This window comes from Schistocerca americana, chromosome 2 (genome assembly GCF_021461395.2).
Source record: "Schistocerca americana isolate TAMUIC-IGC-003095 chromosome 2, iqSchAmer2.1, whole genome shotgun sequence".
NCBI lineage: Eukaryota > Metazoa > Arthropoda > Insecta > Orthoptera > Acrididae > Schistocerca > Schistocerca americana.
Genome location: NC_060120.1, coordinates 699,955,870 through 699,983,362, shown reverse-complemented (window position 1 = coordinate 699,983,362; position 27,493 = coordinate 699,955,870). Strand labels below are relative to the sequence as shown.

At 43.8% G+C, this 27,493-nt stretch overlaps 1 protein-coding gene across 2 annotated transcripts in view; it reads left to right on the top strand.

Annotated features, from left to right (window-relative positions):
- Positions 1-13,791: 13,791 nt before the first annotated feature.
- The window catches only part of LOC124595134 (uncharacterized protein C1683.06c-like), a 200,176-nt gene continuing 186,474 nt past the window's right edge, over positions 13,792-27,493 (top strand). Inside the window, exon 1 of one of the 2 annotated variants that reach the window (XM_047133732.1) lies at positions 13,792-13,842. In XM_047133732.1, the coding sequence (XP_046989688.1) occupies positions 13,820-13,842 (23 nt within the window). In that variant the 5' untranslated portion in view covers positions 13,792-13,819. The remainder of the gene's footprint in view (positions 13,843-27,493) is intronic. The other variant, XM_047133731.1, reaches the window with a different exon arrangement.

The window sequence follows — 27,493 nt, the reverse complement described above, 5'->3', positions numbered from 1 at the left end:
ATTGTAGGTGTATCTTTTCTTCTTCCATCTCGCACTTCTTTGCAGTAAACTTTACGCCATATTCTTGCACGACTTGTTTCCACACATATAATTGCACTTCCCCCTCGTTGCTCTTCCACGCATTGAAATCATTAACAACAACATCTCTGCCATATTGTCCCCTGTCCCTCTTTGCCACTTGTTTCATTATATTACACATCATCACAATGAAAAGTATCTGAGCTGTAACACTTCCTTGTCTCAGATCGTTCCTCTGCGTCAGATATCCTGTTCTCTCTTCCTCCTCTCTCATGTAACTTACACTTCCCGGTACAATTCTTTTATTCTCGGTACAGTCTGTTTCCCTACTCATTTCCTCTTGGTGTTTCCCAAACAATATTCTCGATGTAGTGTCATATGCTTTTTCTAAATTCAGGAAGACAATAAATAGATGTCTCCCACACTCATAGTGGTATTCCTGCAGCTGTCTCATCGTAAATATATCTACTGTCGACCTTCCTTGCATGAAGCAATACCTTTCTCCTCTCAACTGCTTTTGCAGTGTTCTTCAAGTTCGTCTCTCCAGGTTCTTCTCAAAGATTTCTGCACAGTGGCACTTACGATTAAAGCCCCTATTTTTTTACATGTTATCGTCTTTTCCCCTTGAAGACAGCTGCAGATATTCCCTTCTTCCAGATTTACGGATTTTTCATCTCTTTCCATACAGCTCTAATAGCTCTATACGACAACAGTGTTCCCAACTCTTCTGTTGTTGTGAAAATTTCCACACTTGTTTATCCATCACTGTGTCGTTCCTCATTCCATGTTTTGCAATGCCTCCTGCACTTCTATCCTCATTAGACGTCTCTCTACTTCCAGTACACCTTCTATCTCCTTTATACTTCTGTTTTCCACTACTGTTTCATCTGAGTTCAACAAAACATCAAGATATGTCCTCCACAGCTGTTTATGGTCCTCCTCCTCATTTCCATCTGTATAAATGATCTTTACATTCTGTGCCATTCTTCTTCTCTTGTTTCTGATAATTCAATACAATAACTTTCTATATTTTATTTCCTTTGGTTTTCTACTCCATCATCGTGGTCAGTGTCTCCATCCACTCTCTCTCTTCGTCTATAACAATTTTTTGTGTTTCTCTCTTTATCAGTTTATATTCTTCCCTTTCTTTTGGCGTCCTTTGTTTAATCCACAATCTAAATGCCTTGTTCTACTTTTAAACTGCTTTTTAACCTTAGCATTCGATCAACATACCTCTTGATATCCCGTTATAGGCAAGAACACCGCATCACTGTACATGTATCATGATGCTCGTTTTATACCTAGAAACAATGTACAAAACTTTGCAACTGTTGAAAACGACGACTAGGAACATCAACCTAAATTAAAACGGCGCGTGAATGATGCTTTGCCTTTCAGAGAATGGCGGTGTCTGTGGCACAAAGGGGCTGCCACTTAATACCCTAGCAAGCAGTTCCTCCTCAGTTTCAACTGGAGTTTTGTTCGCTAGTGATATTGCGTGCCCCCGTAAGAAGAAAATGGAATAGAGTGAGATCTGATAACCGCGCCACGCGCAAGTCACCGAATGGCACCGTCTCTACCGAAGCAGCGATTGGGAAATACGTTCTCCAGGTGACCTCGAGCGTTGGCGCTGTCAGACGTTCGGTTAGGTCGCACTAACAAGCTGTCAGCGAATTTCGCCCTTCTCCATCAGTGACGTCAAACAGCTATTTAGGAAGCCGTGGAGCTTCCATGTACGTCAGCGCTGATTAGTGGCCAACCTAAACAGCCCGCTACGAAGAAATTGCTTGTTCATGCTCCACGCCCTTCACTGATGAAACTGCGTCGGTCGTCTGGGTTAAGAGTTCGCGACTCGCCAGAGGACAAAACGATACAGCGCAATCAAAACGACACTGTTCCTGCGGGCAGTGTCTTCGCATACAGTAACGCAGCTCTCACTTTAATTCTTGTGCCACTCTAGCAAAGTAAGGGGACAACATATCGTGCAGCATTCTGCAGTTCCTCTAATATTTACCTTGAAATATGTTGTGCTTTGTTGTGGAATACAGACAGGAATGTTTCGAAGTGTGGCCCTTAATTATTCGCTGTTGTTGAGTTCTGCCATATTCAGCGCTAAAATGATTGAATATAAATCCTTATTGTTTTCCAAACCGTAGATGTTCATTCCATGAAGGAAAATAAAATCTCAAAATATTAAAATTTTAAACATGGCGTCTACTGACGACGCCTTTGGCACCATTGTTTTACGCATCTCCACTGCAGGATGTGGTTTTAGAGTATTTTTGCCTCTGATGAAGGTATATTTAGATATACCGAAACCGTGGTCAAGGATTTCAATAAATCTTTATCCTGCAACTGTTTGGCTGTTACCATTTACCGCGAAAAAAATCTCTTCATTTGATTTCTGTTTCTTATTCTTTCTTTCTAAGCATTTCGCAAAAAAATTAAAAGTAAAAGCTTGCATAACATTGCCGTTAAAAAATATTGGTCTATTAAAAAACTGGCCAGTTGCGGGCAGCACTCGCGCTCTGTTGATTCCGTACAAACTTAATTACGTATGTAGACAGTCCATGCACTCCAGGAGTCAAGGATCTCGACCATTTTTGCCTGTTGTCGACTTTGATACTGACAAGATATCAGTCCCAGGAATCCCAAGATTTTCGAGAATGTTTTAATTTCAATAATATAAACTAAATCATACAGCAGCCAGGCGACCATTATTATATAATCAGCAATTCTGCATTCAGGCTTACTGGGTCGCATTAGTGAAAGTCGAACATCATAAAAGGAATGACTGTATTGCTCATATGACGCGTTTTGGAATTTATCCATCATCAGATATCCAGGAGCGATTATTCACGTAGATGTGGCAGACTAGTCTGCGAATGTTCTCTTCACATACAACTTGACACGCGATATCTACGTGCAGTAATCACTCCTTAATATCTGATGATCTATAAATTCCGAAACGCGTCATATGAGCAATAAAGTCATTCCTTGCCTGATGAATGACTTTTAGAATTGCTACCCACTCAGCCTGTTTTAATTTCAAGTTTGATGCCAATGACAAATGACAAAAGACTTTTTTTTTTGTATGATATAAATTAACAGTTTCCGGATTTTTTCCTGTACTTGTACTGTGAAACCTCGTTTCTTCACAGACTTCAAGAGTGTACGCCAAGGGGAAGTACCATATAGATACTGATGAGTGAGTTTGCGAGTATCAAAAAATGTGACAAGACGGCCCTATTTTTTGACATCAGTGACTTACTTGTTAGAAGCTTCCGTTTGAAACCTTCCCGTCTCCTCTATATCTCTTTTGTTACGCAACCTTCCCTTCTACAATAACCTATGAAAGCTTCCCATAGGATTTCTTTCTCTTGCTTAATAATAACAAATGAAATCTTCCCTTTGAAATTAATTCTCTTTCTCAATTTTTGCATACAAATTTAAATGCTGCTTATTAAAAGCGATTTTCTGATTATTTCGACGAAACATAGGATGTGTCGTCGTCGTGGCCCTCAGTCGTTATGTGCAATAACCCAAAACTGTTCCTTACCTTTTTCACTGTTACTGGATCGCCATCTGACTGCTACATCGAACTGCGACATGCCCGCATCTCGTGGTCGTGTGGTAGCGTTCTCGCTTCCCACGCCCGGGTTCTCTGCCTCGTGATGGCTGGGTGTTGTGTGATGTCCTTTGGTTAGTTAGGTTTAAGTAGTTCTAAGTTCTAGGGGACTGATGACCTCAGAAGTTAAGTCCCATAGTGCCAAGAGCCATTTGAACTGCGACATGAATATACTTACTCTGTTTTACCATACTGTATTAGCTGCTGGTGGGCTGTCATAATAAGTGGCTGTATTTATTACCAAAGCCGACGTTATTATTTAATAGCTAAGCTGACGTTATTCTTTAATTGATTTGACTGAAGTTACGTAATTCATAGTTAAACTTTTTCTTGACAACAATAAAATTTTGCAAAGTTTTGCGTTGATGGTTTTTGGGATGGATTATAATCAGTAATGCAATATTGCCTGCAAAAATTAATTATATTCTGAATGAAATGATTTTACAAACGTTCAAATGGGACTTACTTTTTACAATAATCTTACAACTAGCATTGCGCAAACATACCTTCAGTAGTCTTGAGTTTCTCAAAAAAATAATTCAATAATATTAGTTCCTCTTATGATACATCCGTTTATAATCTCTTGTAAATCATAGCTGGTGGCTGGCAGGCACACCGCTCCTCTCAACCTCTCGCTTCAGACCTGCTACCGACTCGCTTCACATCTCGCTTACTACTGACTTCCTACGAACGCTGAAGTGCGGTCTCTCCCGCCAACAATGCTTTCTGGTGCAGACAATTCCTGCTACCATTACAAAATGTATCAATGTGCGGTCTTTCCCGCTCTTTTCTTAGAATGTATCCATATGCGGTCTCTCCTGCCCTTTTTAAAATTGTATCAATGTCCGGTCTCTCCTGTCAACAATACTTTGGTGCAGACATTCCCTGCTACCACAATTATTTCCTACATGACAAATATTAATTATCCCTACTTAATCCTGTTAATAAAATACAAACATCTTTTCATAAGTTGTAGTTTGACAATAGACAATAGAAATATACACGTCTTACACGTTTTTTTACACCGCAAACGCACCATAGATCTGAGTATGCAACATAAATTTCAACTTGATACGTCTACCCGTTTCTGAGAAAAAGGGCTTTTAACACTCAGACGGGCAGACGGATAAGAAAGCGATCATCTAAGGATCCGTTTTCACCGACTGATGCACTCAACCACAAAGCAGTAGTTCCTACAATATATCGGTGAATAAAAAAAGATTCCAGAGCTAGAGGAAAAAGCCACATAGCTTTACCTCCACGTGCATTCGTCATACCTCGTATACCATATCACAGAGTGATAACTTGTCGTATAAGAGTGTGTACTCGTACTGTACCCCTCTGTAACTGAGTGGTCAGCGTGGCTGACTGCCATCCAGAGGATCCGGGTTCAATATCCGGTACTGCAGAGGATTTTTCGTTGGTCGGAGGACTGGAACATCCCCCTCGTGATGCCAAAGGAGGAGCTGCCTGACCGAGTAATAGTAGTTCCAGGTCACGAAAGCCGACGACGACCCGGAGAGCGATGTGCTGATGCCACGTTCTCCATGCTGCATCCAATGACGCCCTTAGCATAGGATGACACGGCGGTCGGTCGGAACCATAGTGCCCGCCAGGACTTGCGGGCGGAGTTTTAAGTTTTACAAGAGTGTATGTACTTCCGGGCAAAGCGTGTTCAAGGCCTGTTCAGTGCGGCAGCGCTGTTGTGTTTACGTGCGAGATGCAAGGAGTGTACACAGTGTACACAGTGTACACTCCAGTACATATCCCTCAAGCTATTTTACAGTGTGTGGCGGAGGGTACTTCTGATATTTGTATTTTTCTACCTTTTCCACTCATGGGTGGCATGCAAAGAGAACCATTGTGGGTAAACCTCCGCATCAACTCTAATTTCTCCGATTTTATCCGTGCGGTCATTTTATTGCATTCAGATACAGCGCTGTCATTCGCTACACGTCTCTACGCCAACACCATGACCCTGCACTGTACGATAACCAGACATTCACCGACACCTTTTCTTAACAATACTCGCACATTATCACTGTGAAAACATATATTCACAATTTAATGTGTGTGAAACCAGGTTTCGCCTGGATAAACATCTGACCGCTTTAATGCTGGTGCTTTGTTCTTTCGTAAAAATCTAATGTAGTGGGTCTCGTTTGAGCTACATCGTCTCGTTCGCACGTGATGACCTTTGTGTCTTGGCATCTTTTAAAACCAAATCCCACATACAGAACAATTTTTCTCAGAGCTTCTTTCCTACATCTACATCTACATGGGATACTCTGCAAATCACATTTAAGTGCCTGAGAGAGGGTTCATCGAACCATCTTCACAATTCTCTATGAGGTGCATTCAAGTTCTAAGGCCTCCGATTTTTTTTCTCCAGACTGGAAAGAGATAGAAACATGGGCATTGTTTTCAAATGAGGCCGCGTTCATTGTCAATACGTCCCAGAGATGGCAGCACCGTACGGCAGATGGAATTTTACCGCCAGCGGTGAGAATGAGAACTGTTTTAAATACTTAAAATGGCGACGTTTTCCTTACTTGAACAGCGTGCAATCATTCGTTTTCTGAATTTGCGTGGTGTGAAACCAATTGAAATTCATCGACAGTTGAAGGAGACATGTGGTGATGGAGTTATGGATGTGTCGAAAGTGCGTTCGTGGGTGCGACAGTTTAATGAAGGCAGAACATCGTGTGACAACAAACCGAAACAACCTCAGGTTCGCACAAGCCGGTCTGACGACATGATCGAGAAAGTGGAGAGAATTGTTTTGGGGGATCACCGAATGACTGTAGAACAGATTGCCTCCAGAGTTGGCATTTCTGTGGGTTCTGTGCACACAATCCTGCATGACGACCTGAAAATGCGAAAAGTGTCATCCAGGTGGGTGCCACGAATGCTGACGGACGACCACGTGGCTGCCCGTGCGGCATGTTGCCAAGCAATGTTGACGCGCAACGACAGCATGAATGGGTCTTTCTTTTCGTCGGTTGTGACAATGGATGATATGTGGATGCCATTTTTCAATCCAGAAACAAAGCGCCAGTCAGCTCAATGGAAGCACACAGATTCACCGCCACCAAAAAATTTCGGGTAACCGCCAGTGCTGAAAAAATGATGGTGTCCATGTTCTGGGACAGCGAGGGCGTAATCCTTACCCATTGCGTTCCAAAGGGCACTACGGTAATAGGTGAATCCTACGAAAATGTTTTGAAGAACAAATTCCTTCCTGCACTGCAACAAAAACGTCTGGGAAGGGCTGCGCGTGTGCTGGTTCACCAAGACAACGCACCCGCACATCGAGCTAACGTTACGCTACAGTTTCTTCGTGATAACAACTTTGAAGTGATTCCTCATGCTCCCTACTCACCTGACCTGGCTCCTAGTGACTTTTGGCTTTTTCCAACAATGAAAGACACTCTCCGTGGCCGCACATTCACCAACCGTGCTGCTATTGCCTCAGCGATTTTCCAGTGGTCAAAACAGACTCCTAAAGAAGCCTTCGCCGCTGCCATGGAATCATGGCGTCAGCGTTGTGAAAATTGTGTACGTCTGCAGGGCGATTACGTCGAGAAGTAACGCCAGTTTCATCGATTTCGGGTGAGTAGTTAATTAGAAAAAAAATCGAAGGCCTTAGAACTTGAATGCACCTCGTATTATTCCAATCTCGTATAGCGCGCGGAAAGAATGAACACCTATATCTTTCTGTACGAGCTCTGATTTCCCTTATTTTATCGTGGTGATCGTTCCGCCCTATGTAGGTCGGTGTCAACAAAATATTTTCGCATTCGGAGGAGAGAGTTGGTGATTGGAATTTCGTTACGTTCAGATCTGTGCTATTGAGTACAAAGTTGGTATTTCTTTGTACTGCGCATCGCAGAAATTACTGCCCAAGCACATATTTATCCACATCGTGAACTGTTTCGCTCGATTCTTGTTCCTTGGGTTGGCTACTTGCATCGCGCTCCACTCAGCATCGTATCCCTCGTTAATTGTCTTTATTTTGCTGGCACGTTCCGTCACCTTCTCCGTAGCACCGTCACCCCTTGCTCCTTCTTGAATATTACTCTTCAGTCTGGGATCCTTGTCACGTTGGATAAACAGAAGAGATAGAGAAGATCCAACGAAGAGCGGCGTCTTGCGTCCGGCGATCGATTAGAGACGCTCAGGCGAACTGCAGTGACAGACGCCACAAGAGAGGCTAAAAATTCGAAACCTTGCGCCGTTTCCGAGTTAATTAACGTTGCAGTTAGAGACTCAGGCCGTTGCGGGCACAGATTCACGCGGCCCGCCATATACAAGTAGTGTCAGTTGTCCTCATAGCGCAGATGGTAGCGCACGAGACTGCTCAGCCTCTGGCCCTGCTTCGATCCTTACTATCGTCCCACGTCCAGTTTTTCCACCACTCTCTTGTTCGGTTTAAGGAAACCACACGAAGAACACGTTTAGCAACACCGTCTCTGGCTGGTCGCTTGAATCCGCGCGCGCAACGGCCTGATTAGCTAATTGCGGTGCTAATTAACTCGAAAACGGCGCAACGTGTTGATTTTTTTCTTAGTAATTACTTCTCAGCACAACCTGTCCTGCGACATCCGTAACAGCTTTTCAGGCTATTTCTGACCACCATGAATATTCGTTCGCATGACGAAAACAATTTACAAAAAAAAAATTATACAGTTTTGCCTAATGGGAAGTAATACATCACAAAGAAAGAAAACAGCATAATGAACCAAACAACATACGAAAAAAATGTTAAGCACATATGAAAATATTCACTACACACTTTGCAAACATATAGCACAAATGAACTGAAAAGCATAAAAACCATGAATCTAAAGGAATTATTTTAAAAAAAGAAAGCGGAAATCCATTAATGAGGTAAGATATATACTACACGCACTGCAGTCCTGTAACACACTGCTGATTACTCAGTCACTGGAGGGCTTCTTCAGTCCTTATTATGTTTAATCGTGTCCACAGTCCTCTTGGGAGGTCAAAACCAGGAACTTGTATGGTCACGTCAGCAATAAGAGATCTATTCTGCGGGGTTTTACTTCGCGAGTGTGCCTGCCAATCCCTTTCTTCCCCAGAAACTTCTAATCTTTCGATAGCTTTCCAGAGAGATGTCCTCGATGTAAGTCTATCAAGGAAAGGTTTATTGCTGAAATTCCGAGAGATTACGTTTCGCAAGGAGTCAGGCAACGTATTACTTCCTTCCACAGACGCCGACAGTCATTCTTACGACACCTCATTCGTATACGGAATAGGGAAGGAGGGATCAATCATTGGTACCTCCGCTACACACCGTAAGGTGGGTTGTGCAGGATAATTGTAGCTGTCGCTCGTCAATAAATTAAAGCCATCACGGTTGCCCGCAAAGGCACTTTCCGTGATCGCTTCCGTTCGTGCGCTGCGAGGTAACGACCCGCATTATTCTGAACTGTGCCTAGTCACGTAACTGAAGTTAGTTCTCGCTACGGCCGAGTTTACTGTTCGCTTTGTCGATAATACGGTAAGTAGTAACGTGTAATAAGTAACGGTAAACGGTTACGACGTCCTACGATACACTTCATATTTCCAAGGAACGGAAATTTTCTGCGGAATTGGAAAAGAAGACGCTTGTGGGACCTCTTTTCATGGCGGGGGGACAGTAGTTTGCGGTGTTGTTATCTTATTATTTGATCAAGTTCCTCATGTATTGTGCCGTTGTACTTCTCTTAGACGGCTCTTTCAGGTGCCACAGTAAAAAACTATTCCATCTTAATTACACCCCGTCAGTCCAAAAAGATTCAGGACTGGATTAATAAAAAATGTAGAAACGTTAAGATGCTGGTTTTTCAGTGCTTCAGGTGTTCTACATAGTCTCCACCTTCTTGAGTTCAATGCACAAAACATGATGTGAAACTGTCATTGTATGGGATGTTGTTCAACTCACCCGTAACAATGGCTTGAATGTCGATTATGTCATCAGAGCGTTGAACCTTCGTGTGAATTCTTGCAGTTTGTCGTTTTGCGCTAGACTGGTATTGATAACACCAAGTCTGGTCACCTGTGATGATTTTTTTCCAGAAATCAACTGTCTTCATTTTGCATTTCAGTCACGTCGCGGCAGACAACCAGACGTTGTTTTTGTTCTGGAGTCACGGTGTGCGGGACAAACTTTCCACACAGATATCTCTACTTCAAAATGTTTCCGCAGTGTCTGGAGCTCTTGATTTAGAGTTGTTGCTCCACTGCGATTTGTGGCACAACAGCCGCACGCCCACTATTCAACAGTGCGTGCTCTCAAATGGCTGGTCGGATGCACATCCGCCATTCATTACTGTTACTTCAAGCTGTCACCGTAGCTATTGCGCTGACGTCAGTATACGCCAGGAATAAAACCAGTTTCGGAACTTTCTGGACTAACGGCGTGTGAGCTAGGGAATTAGCCAGTTGTGCAACCTAAACAATGTAGAATAGGAATTTCCTAGGGCAGGAACGGGTAATTGCCGTAGCTCGGGGCCACTTTTAGGAAGTGGAGGTTAGCGGAGGGCCGCATCTTTTAAAACGTTTGCATTCATTATTTAAGTTTGTATCTCAGAAAAGATTCATTTTTTATCATGCATTTTATATTCTCTAGCATTTAATCGTTTTAAGAGACATTTATATATTTACTGTTGCCCAGATAACATGGAAATAAACCAGATCAACCGTAAAAGTGCTGTTCATCTTACGGTTGACCCAGATCATCTTGATACTCGGCGCGGTGGCTGATGGGAGCCAGCGTAAATTGCAAATGCCTGTAGGTTCGCCCCCATCAGCCACCGCGCTGAGTATCACCTTCGTTTGCGCCAGTACTGTCGACTCAGTGCATGGGTATTGACGTGGCTATCCTACTGAAGATATGCAGTCGCGCACGAGAAGGAAAGGCGGTTCAACACAGGTTTTCCTGACTGTCTTGGCGGGCCACACAAAAACCCTTAGCGGCCCGCATGTGGCACGTGGGCAGTTATTTGCCCACCCCTGTCCTAATGGAATGGTGTCTGCCGCCCTTGAGCCATAACTATTTACCAGTGCCAGGGGTTCTAATATTAGTACATCTCATTTCTGTGATTTTGCAACAGTGAAACATGTTATAGCAGCGGTGCCTTCATGAGTAATAGCATTTTTCAAATTCGGATATTAATATTTCCGTGTTTAGACTGTTGTGTTCGGCTTTGACATTAGACTGTTCTACGAGAAACTGGATGGAAAGTTTTGATTCTTTCGTCATCTGCAGGACCTGAACTTTCTAGAATTTTCAGGTAGATCTCTCGCCATTATGTGAGTGTAGCAATAGTGCTAGCATAGCACGTAGCCCTTGTTCCAGTGCTGCATGTAGCCATGTAAAGTTGTGCACTTTACGAAAAGTAAAAGACTCAGTTGTAGGTAAGTGAATGACACACTCTCTATCAGTTGTAGAACGCTGCAAAACAGCAATTTGTCCGGAAATGGGGGTGCTTGCACAACACCTTACGGCCTACACCGGATTAACGCTCAAATGTGTGGCATCTGCATCAGGTCAGCCTAATAAGAAAGATTAGGGGTACACAAAGAAGGGAAGCGCAAATAGTCGCAGACTCGTTTGCCTCGTAGAGTAAGTAATAAAAGCTGAAAAATCATAACGAGCAGACGCCAGAATAAATACGAGAAATTAGTTAAAGTCCGTGATCCTGTTTTGAGAAGGATCCATAGTTATTACTAAGCTTGCTACTTACCGCTTCCATGGATACGATAAATAAAAGGTGTCCCAGAAGGAATGGTCGATATTCAACGATATGACAGGAACTATAATTCGAAGCAAAGAAGTCAAGTAGATATGGGCTCTAAAATGCATACGTTAAGACTTGCATACGGTAGAAGACATGTGTTTCACACTAGCGAAAAGGAACAAGTTCAAAAATGGCTCTGAGCACTATGGGACCTAACATCTGAGGTCATCAGTCCCCTAGAACTTAGTACTACTCAAACCTAACTAACCTAAGGACATCACACACATCCATGCCCGAGGCAGGATTCGAACCTGCGATCGTAGTAGTCGCGCGGTTCCGGACTGCAGCGTCTAGAGCCGCTCGGTCACCGCGGCCGGCAAAAGGAACAAGTGCTCATAAACATTTTTTCTTGTTTTGGTCCACACTATCACCTCTCAAAATATGGAGAGCAAACAGCCACCGAGCGAGGTGGCGCAGTGGTTAGCACACTGGACTCGCATTCGGGAGGACGACGGTTCAATCCCGTCTCCAGCCATCCTGATTTAGGTTTTCCGTGATTTCTCTAAATCGTTTAGGCAAATGCCGGGATGGTTCCTTTGAAAGGGCACGGCCGATTTCCTTCCCAATCCTTCCCTAAACCGAGCTTGCGCTCCGTCTCTAATGACCACGTTGTCGACGGGACGTTAAACACTACCCACCACAACCACCACCAGCAAACAGCCTTCAGGAGAAGAGATCTGTTTGACAGTACCGAAGTTCAAGAAGTGCTGGTATCTCTTAACGTATGGATTTTAGAGACCATGTTTACTGTACTTTTTTGCTTCGAATTATCGTTTCTGTCATGTCCCCAAATGTTGACCATTGTTTCTGGGTGACACTGGATAAATGACAACGCACACATCGGCACGTAGCTGCGTGGGGTTCGGGTTAGCCGCGAGGCCTAATGGAACTTACCACCACTGGACATGGGCACGTAGGCGATCAAAAGCTCTCTCAGCCATTCCCTTTAGAGTAATTTACAAAGTGAAGATGTTAATGTGAATGCGTCCAACGATGACGACACGGCCCGTCGTCAAAGTACAGTGACTAACAGGCAGGTGTCGTCCCGAGAAGACATCAGAAAACACAAGAAATTAACATTTTTGTTCATATGCTACATTATCGTTTTACATAACATTTTTCGCCGAGTCCCAGCTAGGGATGGCGGTTATAGCTGACGTCACCGGTTTTGAGCAACACCAGTTCTTTTCGTCTCAAGTTTACACGTTCAAAGTAACCGCTTTCTGAAATAACCGAATTTCGTTTTTTTTAATTGGTGTTACGAACCTAGACTTCGAATAAAGATTTAAAACTTCTGTCGAAGATGGAGAAAGTGACGTCGATCGATATAGGGTTGAGGCAGCGGCAGAAATCGGTATCATTGTCTTCAGCAAAGATTATGAAGGTGAAGGAGGCGGGCGCGGCGACGGCGTGGGCGAAAACTCACAAGTTGATGACTCCCCTGTATTATCACTTTTGTGTGGTATACGTTTTTCGCCCTTAAGCAACCACAAAATTAAGGTTTAGCTCGTCAATAAAATTACAGGTATACCAGTCAAATACACCTTCTCTATCAAGGCACATTGTGGATGCTTTCTCCTTATATGACGTCGCAATTCTGTTGGGCCTCCTCCCGTTTTTGATATTTGAAAGCAAATGGAATATTGTTCTTCACTGCTATCGCACCATGTAAAACACTTCCAGACTAGGGGTGGAACCATTCTGCAATGCAACTGGCGTCTGAGGACGACAGCGAGAACCTAGCGCATAGACCTGGTGGGGTCACACTGTACATACACGCGTACAGTGTAATAGGCTACGCACTCGGCAACAAATACCTTATTGATTCTGCAATGTTGTACCGATTCCTGTCATTTGTTTGTTACAAGTTTCTAACTGTAGGCGTTGTTTTGATAGCAGTGCTGATTTCTTTTTCCAATTTCTGTAATAATCCACTATTTCAAAACACTGGGAATTTTGCAAACAAACATAACTCGTTTCTAAAAAAAGTTTTATTTAAAAACAAAAAAAGTAGCACTGATGCTATGGAAAATTGCTGAGCCAGTTTTTATGTCTTTATTATTTAAAAAATGGAAAAAGAAACATGTTATAATCGAGACCAAAAAAATTCTAAAATACACCTGTTATTCAGAATTAAAATACCGGAATCGGTTTTAACCGGTCAGTTTTTGCCATCCCCAGTCGCAGCAGCCGGGAACTGAATCAGCGGCTGCGCCAGTCCCGCCCACAGCGCGCCACTGACCCGGCTGCAGACGCGGACAATGCCCACGATGGCCGCTAGGCGCGCGCACGTCGCCGCGGCGTCGGCCAGACGGCTTTTTGCATCTGCATCTGCCCGGCCCGTCTCAAACTGGAGCCCCCTCTGGAGATGGACAGCCGCTGCGGACCCAGGTAAGTACCGGCGCTTCCCGCCTCCTATCTTATTTGTGGCCGCGGTGCGCGCAGTGCAGAGTCTGCTTCATGAAATTAAAAGGTCCGGGCTCGGCGAGAGTTACCTTAGGCACATCCGATGTCTCTACCGGTAGCAATACTTTTTATAGTATTCCCAGTATATACAAAATCGCGGGTCTCATCCTATTAACTGATACCCGTCAAAAGTGAGAAAAAGTTATTGCGTTCAATTTTTGATGTGAACGTACAGCGTACTCCAATATACCTATCTTAGGATTGGCTGGAGATTAAACATTCGTCGTAAAAAAATGGCAACTATAAATTCTCTATCATTCAGCTAATAACTCACAGCCGCGTCAGGTATACAAAGTCCCAGGAGTAATGGTCACTATTCAAGGATTTGACAGGAACGATAATTCGAAGCAAAACAGGCTAGTAAACTTGGGCTCTAAAACCTGACGACCTTTGAGCACTTTTTCAGTAGAAAATATGTGTTCCACAGTACGGAAGATGAACAAGTGCTCGAAGCTTTTAAGGTGTGCATTCTACAGCCCGTGTTTACTACAATTTTTTGCTTCGAATGATTGTTACTGTCACATCCCTGAATATTTACAGTTTGCCATAGGACACTCTATAGAACCCATAAAAACGATATTCTTCTGCCTTGGATTCGGTAGTAAATCAATCATTCATAAATATGGAGTACATAAATGGCGCTTTGTCTATATTACGCATATATCTTTCGTTTTTGCATCCACGTAGTTAAACACTCAGAACAGAAACAAGTCTGTCCTTATTTCTTCAATTTTTCCCGTTCGGAAGTATTTCATGGTCTCTGATAGTAGTCGACCACACAAATAAAATTCAGAAGAGCTGCCTAATCGGTCAAACAGCGAAAGCAGCACAACTCTACCGGACGTTGTTAATGCGAATCTACGCTGATTATCTTACGTTCCTCCTCCCACCCCCATTCCCACCTTTACTATGGCTCAAATGGCTCTGAGCACTCTGCGACTTAACTTCTGAGGTCATCAGTCGCCTAGAACTTAGAACTAATTAAACCTAACTAACCTAAGGACATCATACACATCCATGCCCGAGGCAGAATTCGAACCTGCGACCGTAGCGGTCGCTCCGTTCCAGACTGTAGCGCCTAGAACCGCACGGCCACTCCGGCCGGCCCCACCTTTACTCGCCCTCCCTTCATTCCCTACAGGTGATGATACCACAACACTTTCTTCAATACTTTCTTGAAAGCCGTATGATGTAGGCATTTTCCTTTCATTATATTAAAATAGAAAAAAAATAGTTTCTTAGCAGCTAAATAAAGTTTCCCGTTTTTCTGCTCACTGTGAGTGACGGGAAGGAGGACACTAAATCGTGATTGTATCCTGGTAATACATTTTAATATTACAACTTCATGAAGTGATCGAAGAAGCAGCAAAGAGTTACTATCTCTTTCCCTCGGTTTATGAATGAATGGTGTCTTGGTCAAGGCTTTCATGGTAAATTCTTCCGCAGCGAAAATAAGTTTATGTCTACATTTCAAATATTCAACGACAGAGGAAAAGAGTTGTATTGACCGGCGATACCATCGACAACAGCAGTGGCAGAGATAAAGATTCACTGATAACTGAAAAAATCGCATTGTTGACCGGACGACAAAGAGAGACACTTTTTTTAACATGTTATCTCGTGATGTTTTAAACTTACTACCAAATGAACCGTATAATTTTGCAACCGATATTCTCGAAGGTAAGGGAGCTGAAGTCAGAGGACGCCTGGCGAGCCTCGCCTTTGCTGGTAGCACAGCTACATCTACAACTACTCTTAGGAAGTCTGCGGTGTATGGCAGAGGGTGCAGTATCATTTTGTTCACTTTCTGTCCCCTTCGTCGATGGTAAAACGTAACGGTAAAGGCTTGTGATGGCTAATTAGCCCAGAAGACGTGTCGCATTTCAATGATCTGTCACCCTGATGCTGCTCCTCATTTTTACCTGTCTATTTTCGTACGGTCGCCTTCTCGTAGTTTCTGATGCTTCGGGTCTGCTACGCAGCGCCACTAACTCTCGCCGTGAGACTTCGTTTCCGTTTGCGGAGGATCGAGGGCTGTAAGAGAGCTCTATAGTCTTCAAGCTACGAAATGACGTAACTGCCTTTTAAAGAACTCTTCTCTGTTGCGTTGGTCATTGTAGAGCCGAAGAACGTGGTACATCTGCCTAATATCGTGTAGGGCCCTCGCAAGCGCGCAGAAGTGGCGCAACATGACGTGGCATGGACTCGACTAGTGTCTGATGCAGTGCTGGAGGACACTGACACTATGAATCTTGCAGGGCCGTCCATAAATTTTTGAGAGGACAAGGGGGTGGAGATCTCTTCTGAAAAGCACGTTGCAAGACATCCCAGATATGCTGGGGAGATTGGTGGCCAACGGAAGTGTTTAAACTCAGAAGAGTGTTCCTGGAGCCACTCTGTAGCAATTCTGGACGTGTGGGGTGTCGCATTGTCCTGTTGGAATTGACCAAGTCTGTCAGAATGCACCATGGACATAAATGGATGCAGGTGATCAGACAGGATGCTTACTTACGTGTCAAAGTCGTACCTAGACGTATCAGGGGTCCCGTATCATTCCAACTGCACACGCCCCACACTATTACAGAGCCTCCGCCAGCTTGGACAGTACCCTGCTGACATGTATGGTCCATGGATTCATGAGGTTGCCTCCATACCCTTACACGTCCATCCGCTCGTTACAATTTGGAACGGGACTCGTCCGACCAAGTAACATGTTTCCAGTCATCAACAGTCCAATATCGGTGTTGACGGGCCCAGACGAGGCGTAAAGCTTTGTGTCGTGCAGTCATCAAGGGTACAAGTCGGCCTTCTACTCCACAAGCCCATACCGATGATGTTTCGCTGAATGGTTTGTACGCTGACACTTGTTGATGGCGCAGCATTGAAAGCTGAAGCAGTTTGCGGAAGGGTTGGACTTCTGTCACGTTGAACTTTTCTCTTCAGTCTTCGTTGGTCCCATTCTTGCAGGATCTTTTCCGGGCCGCAGCGATGTCGGAAATTTGATGTTTTACCGGATTCCTGACATTCACGATACACTCTTGAAATGGTCATACGGGAAAATCTCCACTTGATCGCTACCTCGGAGATGCTGTGTCCTATCGCTCGTGCGCCGACTATTAACATCACGTTGAGACTCACTTAAATCTTGATAACCTGCCATTGTAGCAGCAGTAACCGATGTAACAACTGCGCCAGAAAATTGTTGTCTTATATAGGCGTTGCCTACCGCAGCGCCCTATTCTGCCTGTTTACATATTTCTGTATTTGTATATGCATGCCCATACGAGTATCTTCGGGGTTTCAGTGTATAGCTGTCCTCTACATTGGGTGAACATATCTCAAATTAACTAGATCAACATTTTAGAAGAGACTCTCATAATATCACAGGAGATAGTGACATATCTCTTCAGCTTCGTTCATCTGTTTCTGGGTGTTGATATTTTAGGCAGCACCTCTTTCTCCCTGCCTTTGACAAACACCTCGTAAGTTGGCTTCCATCTCCGCTCACTAAGTAAATGCCGAACCACGGAAATAATGTATGTTGTAATACTCCCCGATTGGTGTCGAGAGCTGCGCAACTAAAGATGGTATTTTTGAAAATGTAAATTGCATTACACTTTCTGATAATCGCTCTAAGCGGTATATTTAGTTAAAATTCTCAGACCTCTTCGAATGACTTAAGTTTCAGGTTGTACGATAAGAGAAAAGAGATATTGAAAATTAGTAAGAACGTCACGTCAACGGCGCATCGGTGCCACGTCGAAATGTTGCGTCTCTCCCAGAACAGGCTTAGAAATGAAACTGGCAGTACAGTGATTATTAATATAAATATGTGGGCTGATGCAGTTAAGTATTAAAACACATTATGAATAAGAATTAGCTTCTGCGGCAAACTCGTCATCATTCGTTGGCCCTCGTGGTTGTCTGTTACGCTCTGAGGCACCCAGCGAGCACGAACTTAACGAAATTTCACGGAGTCATGAACAATATTGTACACCGCACCGTAGGAAATGTTGAACTGCTGCGATAGGGTTCGCAGCTGCACACGCCGGTCGTTCAAAATTGCTGCTTCAGTGGCTCCGCCATTCTGCGGCATTGCAGCTGTTACCGGACGCTAAGGTTCACACGGCCCTCTCGCAAGAATGCACACCACCTGGAGACACTGCTACAGTACGTACAGTCCTCCACTTACACGCCACCCATGTACCTGTGAATCTCGCTCGATTTATTCCCTTTGGCTCACAAATATCGAACTACACTTCACTTCTCGTCACAAGTTAACAACAGTAACATGCGCACCATGTTTGTTTCATATTTCCCGCCCTCTCGCTAGAGCTGCACATGAAAACAAAACACCGTCTGTAGCGCAAACTTCTACACTACTGACCATTAAAATTGCTACACCAAGAAGAAATTCAGGTGATAAACGGGTATTCATTAGACAAATATATTATACTAGAACTGACATGTGATTACATTTTCAAGTAGTTTCGGTGCATAGATCCTGAGAAATCAGAACCCAGAACAACCACCCCTGGCCGCAATAATGGCCTTGATACGCCTGGGCATTGAGTCAAACAGAGCTTGGATGGCGTGTACAGGTACAGCTGCGCATGCAGCTTCAACACGATACCACAGTTCATCAAGAGTAGTGACTGGCGTATTGTGACGAGCCAGCTGCTCGGCCACCATTGACCAGACGTTTTCAATTGGTGAGAGATCTGGAGAATGTGCTGGCCAGGGCAGCAGTCGAACATTTTCTGTATCCAGAAAGGCCCGTACAGGACCTGCAACATGCGGTCGTGCATTGTCCTTCTGAAATGTAGGGTTTCGCAGGAATCGAATCAAAGGTAGAGCCGCGGGTTGTAACACATCTGAAATGTAACGTGCACTGTTCAAAGTGCCGTCAATGCGAACAAGAGGTGACCGAGACGTGTAACCAATGGCACCCCATACCATCACGCCGGGTGATACGCCAATATGGCGATGACTAATACACGATTCCATTGTACGTTCACCGCGATGTCGCCAAACGCGGATGCGACCATCATGATGCTGTAAACAGAACCTGGATTCATCCGAATGAATGACGTTTTGCCATTCGTGCACCCAGGTTCGTCGTTGAGTACACCATCGCAGGCGCTCCTGTCTGTGACGCAGCGTCAAGGGTAACCGCAGCCACCGTCTACGAGCTGATAGTCCATGCTGCTGCAAACGTCGTCGAACTGTTCGTGGAGATGGTTGTTGTCTTGCAAACGTCCCCATCTGTTGACTCAGGGATCGAGACGTGGCTGCACGATCCGTTACAGCCATGCGGATAAGATGCCTGTCATATCGACTGCTAGTAATACGAGGCCGTTGGGATCCAGCACGGCGTGCCGTATTACCCTCCTCAACCCACCGATTCCATATTCTGCTAACAGCCATTGAATGTCGACCAACACATAGCAATGTCGGGATACGATAAACCGCAATCGCGATAGGCTACAATCCGACCTTTATCAAAGTCGGAAACGCGATGGTACGCATTTCTCCTCCTTACACGAGGCATCACAAGAACGTTTCACCAGGCAACGCCGGTCAACTGCTGTTTGTGTGTGAGAAATCGGTTGGAAACTTTCCTCATGTCAGCACGTTGTAGGTGTCGCTACCGGCGCCAACGTTGTGTGAATGCTCTGATAAACTAATCATTTACATATCACAGCATCTTCTTCCTGTCGGTTAAATTTCGCGTCCGTAGCACGTCATCTTCGTGGTATAACAATTTAAATGGCCAGTAGTGTAACTTTATCGTCGTCGCCCGCCCGGCTAGTCGCGCGGTCTAACGCACTGCTTCCCGAGGGGGAAGGCGTGCCGGTCCCTGGCACGAACCGCCTGGCGGATTAGTGTCGAGGTCCGGTGTGCCGGCCAGCCTGTGGATGGTTTTTAAGGCGGTTTTTCATCTACCAAAGCGAATGCGAGCTGGTTCCCTTTATTCCTCCTCAGTTACACTGTGTCGGCGATTTCTGCGCGAACACCGTTTCCACACACGCGTACGTCATAATTTTTCTACCGCGCAAACGTTTGGGGCTACACTCGTCTGGTATGAGACGATCCAGGGGGGGGGGGGGGAGGGGGGATTCACTGGGGGTCGAACCTCACAATAACCCTGGGTGCGGTGTCGGGCGGCATTGTGGTGGTTGGACTCCTATGATCTTTTGGGGGGTTGTGAACCACTGCGGGCTGCCGCGGGACGAAGCCTCTCCATCGTTTCTGGGTCCCCGGTTTAATACAACATATCGCCGTGACATTTCAACATTGCAGCGGCAGTACCACGGGAGAAAAAATTATTGTCCATTACTTTCCGATCCTCCCTCGTATCAGAACATGAAAACACTAAAAAAACGACAAAATATACGGTTCATAGCAACGACTGTGTACCTAAGCACAATGTTGGCCATAGCCTCGTTACTTCAGTAATAAGAAAGTTGGTCAGAGCGTGGCTGTTAGGGTTTAAAACCAGCCGAAGACAAACGTCTGTGCGTGCTTGTCCACGCTAGTGACGACTGGTCCTCTTAGAAGGGCGCAGGTCGCTTTGGACCGCTGCACACGGTGCAGTACTGGTAACATGTGGTCACCTAACCCTCCATCGCTCATATAAATCATGGCAGTGAAGAAGTGAATGTGTACCACTGGGTTGTATGTAATCAACGCGGTAAGATGGATCGACGTGCAGACGTGGCCGATTAACGAATTCTGCCGTGGCAGAAATGATATGCCGTGTTTGGACGTGCCCACCAACACTCCGTGAATCAAGTTCTCCGGCCTTTTGTTGTATCAAAGCGGACTGTCCATGTGTCTACAAAGAATGGTGTACCAGTCACAGCCATGTAACAAAGCATAAGAACACTGGTCGTTAACTGAGCGAAACCGCAGACGAGTGTCACGACTTGTTAACAATGGGATTCAAGGCAGTTGGAGTGAAGGCACATCTGTCTCAACCAGTTTCCCAGAGTCCGTTGCGAAGGTAGTTGCATACAATAGACATTTGGAGTCGGATACCTCGCCAGTCGCCATTGCTCACAGCGGCACACAAAATTGCATGTCTTCAGTGCACCAGACAAGATACAAACTTGACAGTAACTGACTGTAGACTTGTAATATAGTCCGAAGATTCTCCAATATGCCTTTTTTGAAACGATACAAGGCGTCGAGTGCCCCGTCAACACAATGAGGCATTTCATCACCAGTGTGTGCAGGCTTCAGATCCGGCCGGAAGGGGTTTTGTCTTAATTTGGCGGTGTTTCAGTATTCTTGGTGATCAAGTGTTTTCCTTTCTTCTATAAAGTTATGATGAGTATACTGTGGACAGTCACGTCTTCCAGGATGACAACAGCCGTGTTGACTAGGCTGCACGCATAACTTCCATTTTTTTGACGAATACATCACTGTGTGACTTAAGTCAGGTCTGGTGTACCTGCATAAACACAGTGACTCTCTCTCCCGCTGAACTGAGGCCAGTATGAAGGCTGGACGCGATGGTACAGCTCTCCCCAGTGTGACTAATTTTTGTCCGGTTACTAACGAGATAAGGTTACATGTTGTTGTTGTGGTCATCAGTCCAGAGACTGGTTTGATGCAGCCCTCCATGCTACTCTATCATGTGCAATTTTCTTCATCTCCCAGTACCTACTGCAACCCACATCCTTCTGAATCTGTTCAATGTATTCATCTCTTGGTCTCCCTCTACGATTTTTACCCTCCACGCTGCCCTCCAGTACTAAATTGACGATCCCTTGATGCCTCAAAATACGTCCTACCAAGCGATCCCTTCTTCTAGTCAAGTTGTGCCACTAACTTCTCTTCTCCCCAATTCTATTCAATACCTCCTCATTAGCTACGTGACCTACCCATCTAATCTTAAGCATTCTTTTCTAGCACCACATTTCGAAAGCTTCTATTCTCTTCTTGTCTAAACTATTTATCGTCCACGTTTCACTTCCATACAAGGCTACAATCCACACAAATACTTTCAGAAACGACTTCCTGACACTTATATCTATACTCGATGTTAACAAATTTCTCTTTTTCAGAAACGCTTCCCTTGCCATTGCCACTCTACATATTATATCCTCTCTACTTCGACATTCATCAGTTATTTGGCTCCCCAAATAGCAAAACTCCTTTACTGCTTTAAGTGTCTCATTTCCTAATCTAATTCCCTTAGAATCACCAGATTTAATTCGACTACATTCCATTATCCTCGTTTTGCTTTTGATAATGTTCATCTTATGTCCTCCTTTCAAGACACTGTCCATTCCGTTCAGCTGCTCTTCCAGGTCCTTCGCTGTCTCTGACAGAATTACAATGTCATCGGCGAACCTCAAAGTTTTTATTTCTTCTCCATGTATTTTAATTCCTACTCTGAATTTTTCTTTTGTTTCCTTTACTGCTTGCTCAATATACAGATTGAATAACATCGGAGATAGGCTACAACCCTGTCTCACTCCCTTCCCAACCACTGCTTCCCTTTCATGCTCCACGACTCTTAGAACTGCCATCCGTTTTCTGTACAAATTGTAAATAGCCTTTCGCTCCCTGTATTTTACCCCTACCACCTTCAGAATTTGAAAGAGAGCATTCCAGTCAACATTGTCAAAAGCTTTCTCTACGTCTACAAATGCTAGAAACGTAGGTTTGCCTTTCGTTAATATATTTTTTAAGATAAGTCGTAGGGTCAGTATTGCCTCCCGTGTTCCAACATATCTACGGAATCGAAACTGATCTTCCCCGACGTCGGCTTCTACCAGTTTTTCCATTCGTCTGTAAAAAGGTTACATATGCGGAAAAATATAAACTAAAAGACCGCAAGATAGTTCAGTGTTGTCTCATTACTGTTATTACCTAAGATAAACATGTTAACAGACACTCTAAGCCTAAATATTACAAAAACATTACGTAACAAGATAACAATACAAAATAATACTATTCTGTGAAGTATTAAACATTTTTGGAACAATTTCAATCCGAGTTAAAGAAAGGCAACACATTACACTGTGGATGCCCCACATTTTTCAGGTTTCAACAACGCTGATAACTGCATGTCGCTGCAACCTTTCTTTTAGCAGTCATTTCTGGTATGTGCAAAGCTCTTTTATATAGTAGGCCTGCGGTGGTGGGGCGGTGGTTGAGGGGTGGAGCGGTAGAGGAGGGAGATGTAGCTGTTAAAAGTACGGTACCGATTAACGAATCCTGCCACCCGCTTTACGTACGATTGACAGTGTATACCATTTCATATTGCAACTAATTGTTACACCACGCTGATTGTATGAGCTGAGTGACTCCAATTGTGACTCATCGATATTGACCTGCTCTATACTACTTTTCTACGTTTCGTGCAATGCATAACTTTATGTTAATGACATTTAAAGGTATCTGCTGACTGTTGTTCTACGTTGAAATGTTAACAGTATCTGACGAAATGCTGGGCAGCTTTTCTCATGTGAACATCGTTAGAGAAAACTTCATCTCAAAACGGTATGATGATGCTGTCGTCAAATAAATAATCAATGTACAACGTGAACATCAAGGTGCCCAATACACTTCCCTGACTCACAGCTGAAGCTGCTTGTACATCTGTTGATGACTCTCTATCCATCGTTACGTGCTGCATTCTCTCGATCAAGAAATTTTCAATCCTGTCACGACTAGCGTTTGATATAGCCATTTGACAGTATTAGTGTTGGCCCGTATAATGACAACATAGCAAAAAACTACAGAAATTCGAGCTTCTAAAAATGAGCACCAATGCTCAGTCTCATGGCACTATCCAAAGTAGAAACTGCTTCGCGAAATCAGATGTAATGGATGTACAATGGAACCGGACGGACAGAGAGAGAGAGAGAGAGAGAGAGAGAGAGAGAGACGGCGAGAGAAAAAAACGAAGATGAGCGGCACATTGTGAAAATAACACTGCAGGACTGAGTCATTTGTCAGCACCTTCTGAAGAAGAATCGTTGGACAGGAACTAGCACAGTGCTGACTACACCGGTGTCATTTTTTGCCTTCCGCCTCCCTTTGTGTTACGTCCGTGGACAAACAGGCGCAGGTAGACATGACGCACGAGGTCGCAAGAGTGTAAGACCGAAACGCCGTGGCTGCTCAAGCATAATCACATGCAACAAGTCGCCTCCGAAGAAATATTGCTGTGAGCATTTATGTCGTGTCGTCGTATCTGAAGCTTGCACAAAAACTGGTTGTAGCAAATGCAGGGATGGTTCCTTCCACAAAGTCTCGATCGATTTGTTCCCTGCTTCTTACAAAACTTAGCTACTCCTCCGTCTCTATTCGATGATTATGTCATCATCGTGTACCTTGTCACGAAGTCATCATCATCAATCACTTGCGCCCTCAATGTCAACAGTACGTAAAAATCACGTCTTTGTTTGCTCAAAACTGTTGGACGTCCTGTTGTCGCACGTTTATCTGCGGAGACTATACGTCATGCATAATTCTGGAACGGAAACTGTGGCACATAAATCGGGGAAGCACGGTCATCGTTCTTGTATTGTCGGGAAACACGATTCGCTCTTGCACCAGGAGCTCCGCAACAAATGTTTTCATACCTGCGAGGGCTTGCTTAAGCTTTTACAAAAGGTCTCTAGATGTGGCTATTCAAATGTCTCGTCACTATCGTTTTTGAGATCTGTCATTTATTTTTCTTAAAACAATTACGGCTCAGAAACTGGTCCAGTAGTTTGTTGCAATGAGTATTTGAAGAAGCGGTGTTGTGAAATAATTCACATTTCATTTAAAAGTTCGTTGAATTATGTTTTACAAGTGTGTAAAGCATACCTCAACAACAGTACTTCGAATCGCTTCGTGCAATTGTTCGTAGTTAATCATTTTCAGAGAAGACTGTTCACAGTTGCAGAATTTCGTTGTGGTCTTGCTTCCGTTAACGGTGAATTTCTGGAGGTCGATCCAATCAGTTGTCCACAAAGATGGATGTCGTCAGCAGCATTGTGACAGGACTTCACGTGACACAGACGCATCCTTAGGAATCTCGAAGACGGCAGTAGGATCTACCTTCGATTTTGCACTAATATTTTGTTTTGAGAAAGATCTGTTTCCTACGGATTCAGTACAATTTTATCGAAGTTCGAAAGCAGCTCGTACGCTTCTTTCGAAGTATTTACGAAAATACCCAAAAAAAGTTATTCGACGTGGTCGACGGAAACTTTCGGTATGACAATTTGGCTTTATGAAGGGCAGGAGCACGGTACAGGCAGTGAAATACTTAATCGATCAGATAGCTGACACACTGAAACACGAAACAGAAAAGTGCTATGCAGTCTTCTAGTGAGAACAAACGAGGCATGATTTCAACTAAATATGATCCGATCGATCAATAATCTCGAAATTTCAAAGAAAATTATATAGACAAATGACGTTCTCCGAGGAGACTTTATGAGTGCAACGCTGCTCTACACCTACACAGCGGATATGACAAACGTAACAGAGGAAGACTTAAAAAGCAGTGATTTTGTACGCAGACGACCTGGTGACAGGCTCAGCAGTAAGAGAGGACGTACGGAAGGCACTACAGAGATTAGAAACTCGGGCAAAGGAAAATCACCTAAAAGTAAACCAAGAGACGACAGTTCGGCGGACCTTCAGGAAAGAACGAAAACCATCATCAAAGTATAACCCTAAACAATGAACCATTGCATATAGTAGGGAAATACAAAAACCTAGGAATTACATTGCAGACATCGTCATCTTTCGGTACACATAAGCAGGAAAGAGCAGCAGCAGCCATCAAAGCCTCAGTCTACTCGTATATCCCAAACGTAACCACTCTGTAGACAAGCACAGCACCAGCCATAACGTGTAGATTAGAGATCATATGGCAAAAATTTAAGATCATTGAATTCGTATGGCTTTGGTCCGCTTTGTTTACATTTGTGACTTCATCTGACCTAAGTCAATGACCTTGACATGATATTACTGACCTTTCAATGACGTCATCAACCCACGACAACTTTTCGATGATGTCTCAAGCCAATCTCCTTCTTTTCTATGACATCATCAAGAGTGAAAGGGAAATTTAAAAAATCCAGAAAGTTTAAGAAAATATTAAAAAAGGCAGTGGGTGGTAAATTTAAACACACACACACATACACAAACGAATATATGTCAAATATTGTACTATTATGCCAGTAAATTGCATCTCATATTGCGAAATGCTCTCTCTGTTTTCATACTTAATGTTTATGTAAAATACTGTACTCTCTTTCCAATAAGTTTCACCTCAAATCAGATTTTCCAAACAAAGTTACGTACACACTTGGATAGCTGTCCACACTTACATATACAACGAGTATTCAGAGTTTAAATGGTATAATGTTTTTCACAAATTTAATTCTTTTTACCTTTTTTCACACTGCAAAAATACTATAGTATCCTTACAATCAGTTTGTTATTATGAAGCAGAATCGATTTTCATGCTATCATATGAATTTAATACACATGTTAACTGATCTTTAGCATTTTTGAGAACATCGTCTGTAGTACACAGTAGGTTGTTACAATTTGAGTGAATATTAAAGGTGTCTCCACCAGCTAACCAAATTTCAACAGCTGTATCTGTCTAATAATATCGAAACGACATTGAACGGAATTTAATGGGCAAAAGATACGCAATATCCCCCCATGAACCACGGACCTTGGCGTTGGTGGGGGGGCTTGCGTGTCTCATCGATACAGATAGCCGTACCGTAGGTACAACCACAACGGAGGGGTATCTGTTGAGAGGCCAGACAGACGTGTGGTTCCTGAAGAGGGGCAGCAGCCTTTTCAGTAGTTGCAGAGGCAACAGTCTGGATGAGTTACTGATCTGGCCCTGCAACACTAACCAAAATAGCCTTGCTATTGTGGTACTGCGAACGGCTGAAAGCAAGGGGAAACTACAGCCGTAATTTTTCCTGAGGGCATCCAGCTTTGCTGTATGATTAAATGATGATGGCGTCCTCTTGGGTAAAATATTCCGGAGGTAAAATAGTTCCCCATTCGGATTTCCGGGGGTGGGGGGACTACTCAGGAGGACGTTGTTATCAGGAGAAAGAAAACTGGCATTCTACGGATCGGAGCGTGGAATGTCAGATCCCTTAATCGGGCAGGTAGGTTAGAAAATTTAAAAAGGGAAATGGATAGGTTAAAGTTAGATATAGTGGGAATTAGAGAAGTTCGGTGGCAGGAGCAACAAGACTTTTGGTCAAGTGAATACAGAGTTATAAATACAAAATCAAATAGGGGTAATGCAGGAGTAGGTTTAATAATGAATAAAAAAATAGGAGTACGGGTAAGCTACTACAAACAGCATAGTGAACGCATTATTGTGGCCAAGATAGACACAAAGCCCACGCCTACTACAGTAGTACAAGTTTATATGCCAACTAGCTCTGCAGATGACGAAGAAATTGATGAAATGTATGAGGAGATAAAAGAAATTATTCAAATAGTGAGGGGAGACGAAAATTTAATAGTCATGGGTGACTGGAATTCAAGCGTAGGAAAAGGGAGAGAAGGAAACATA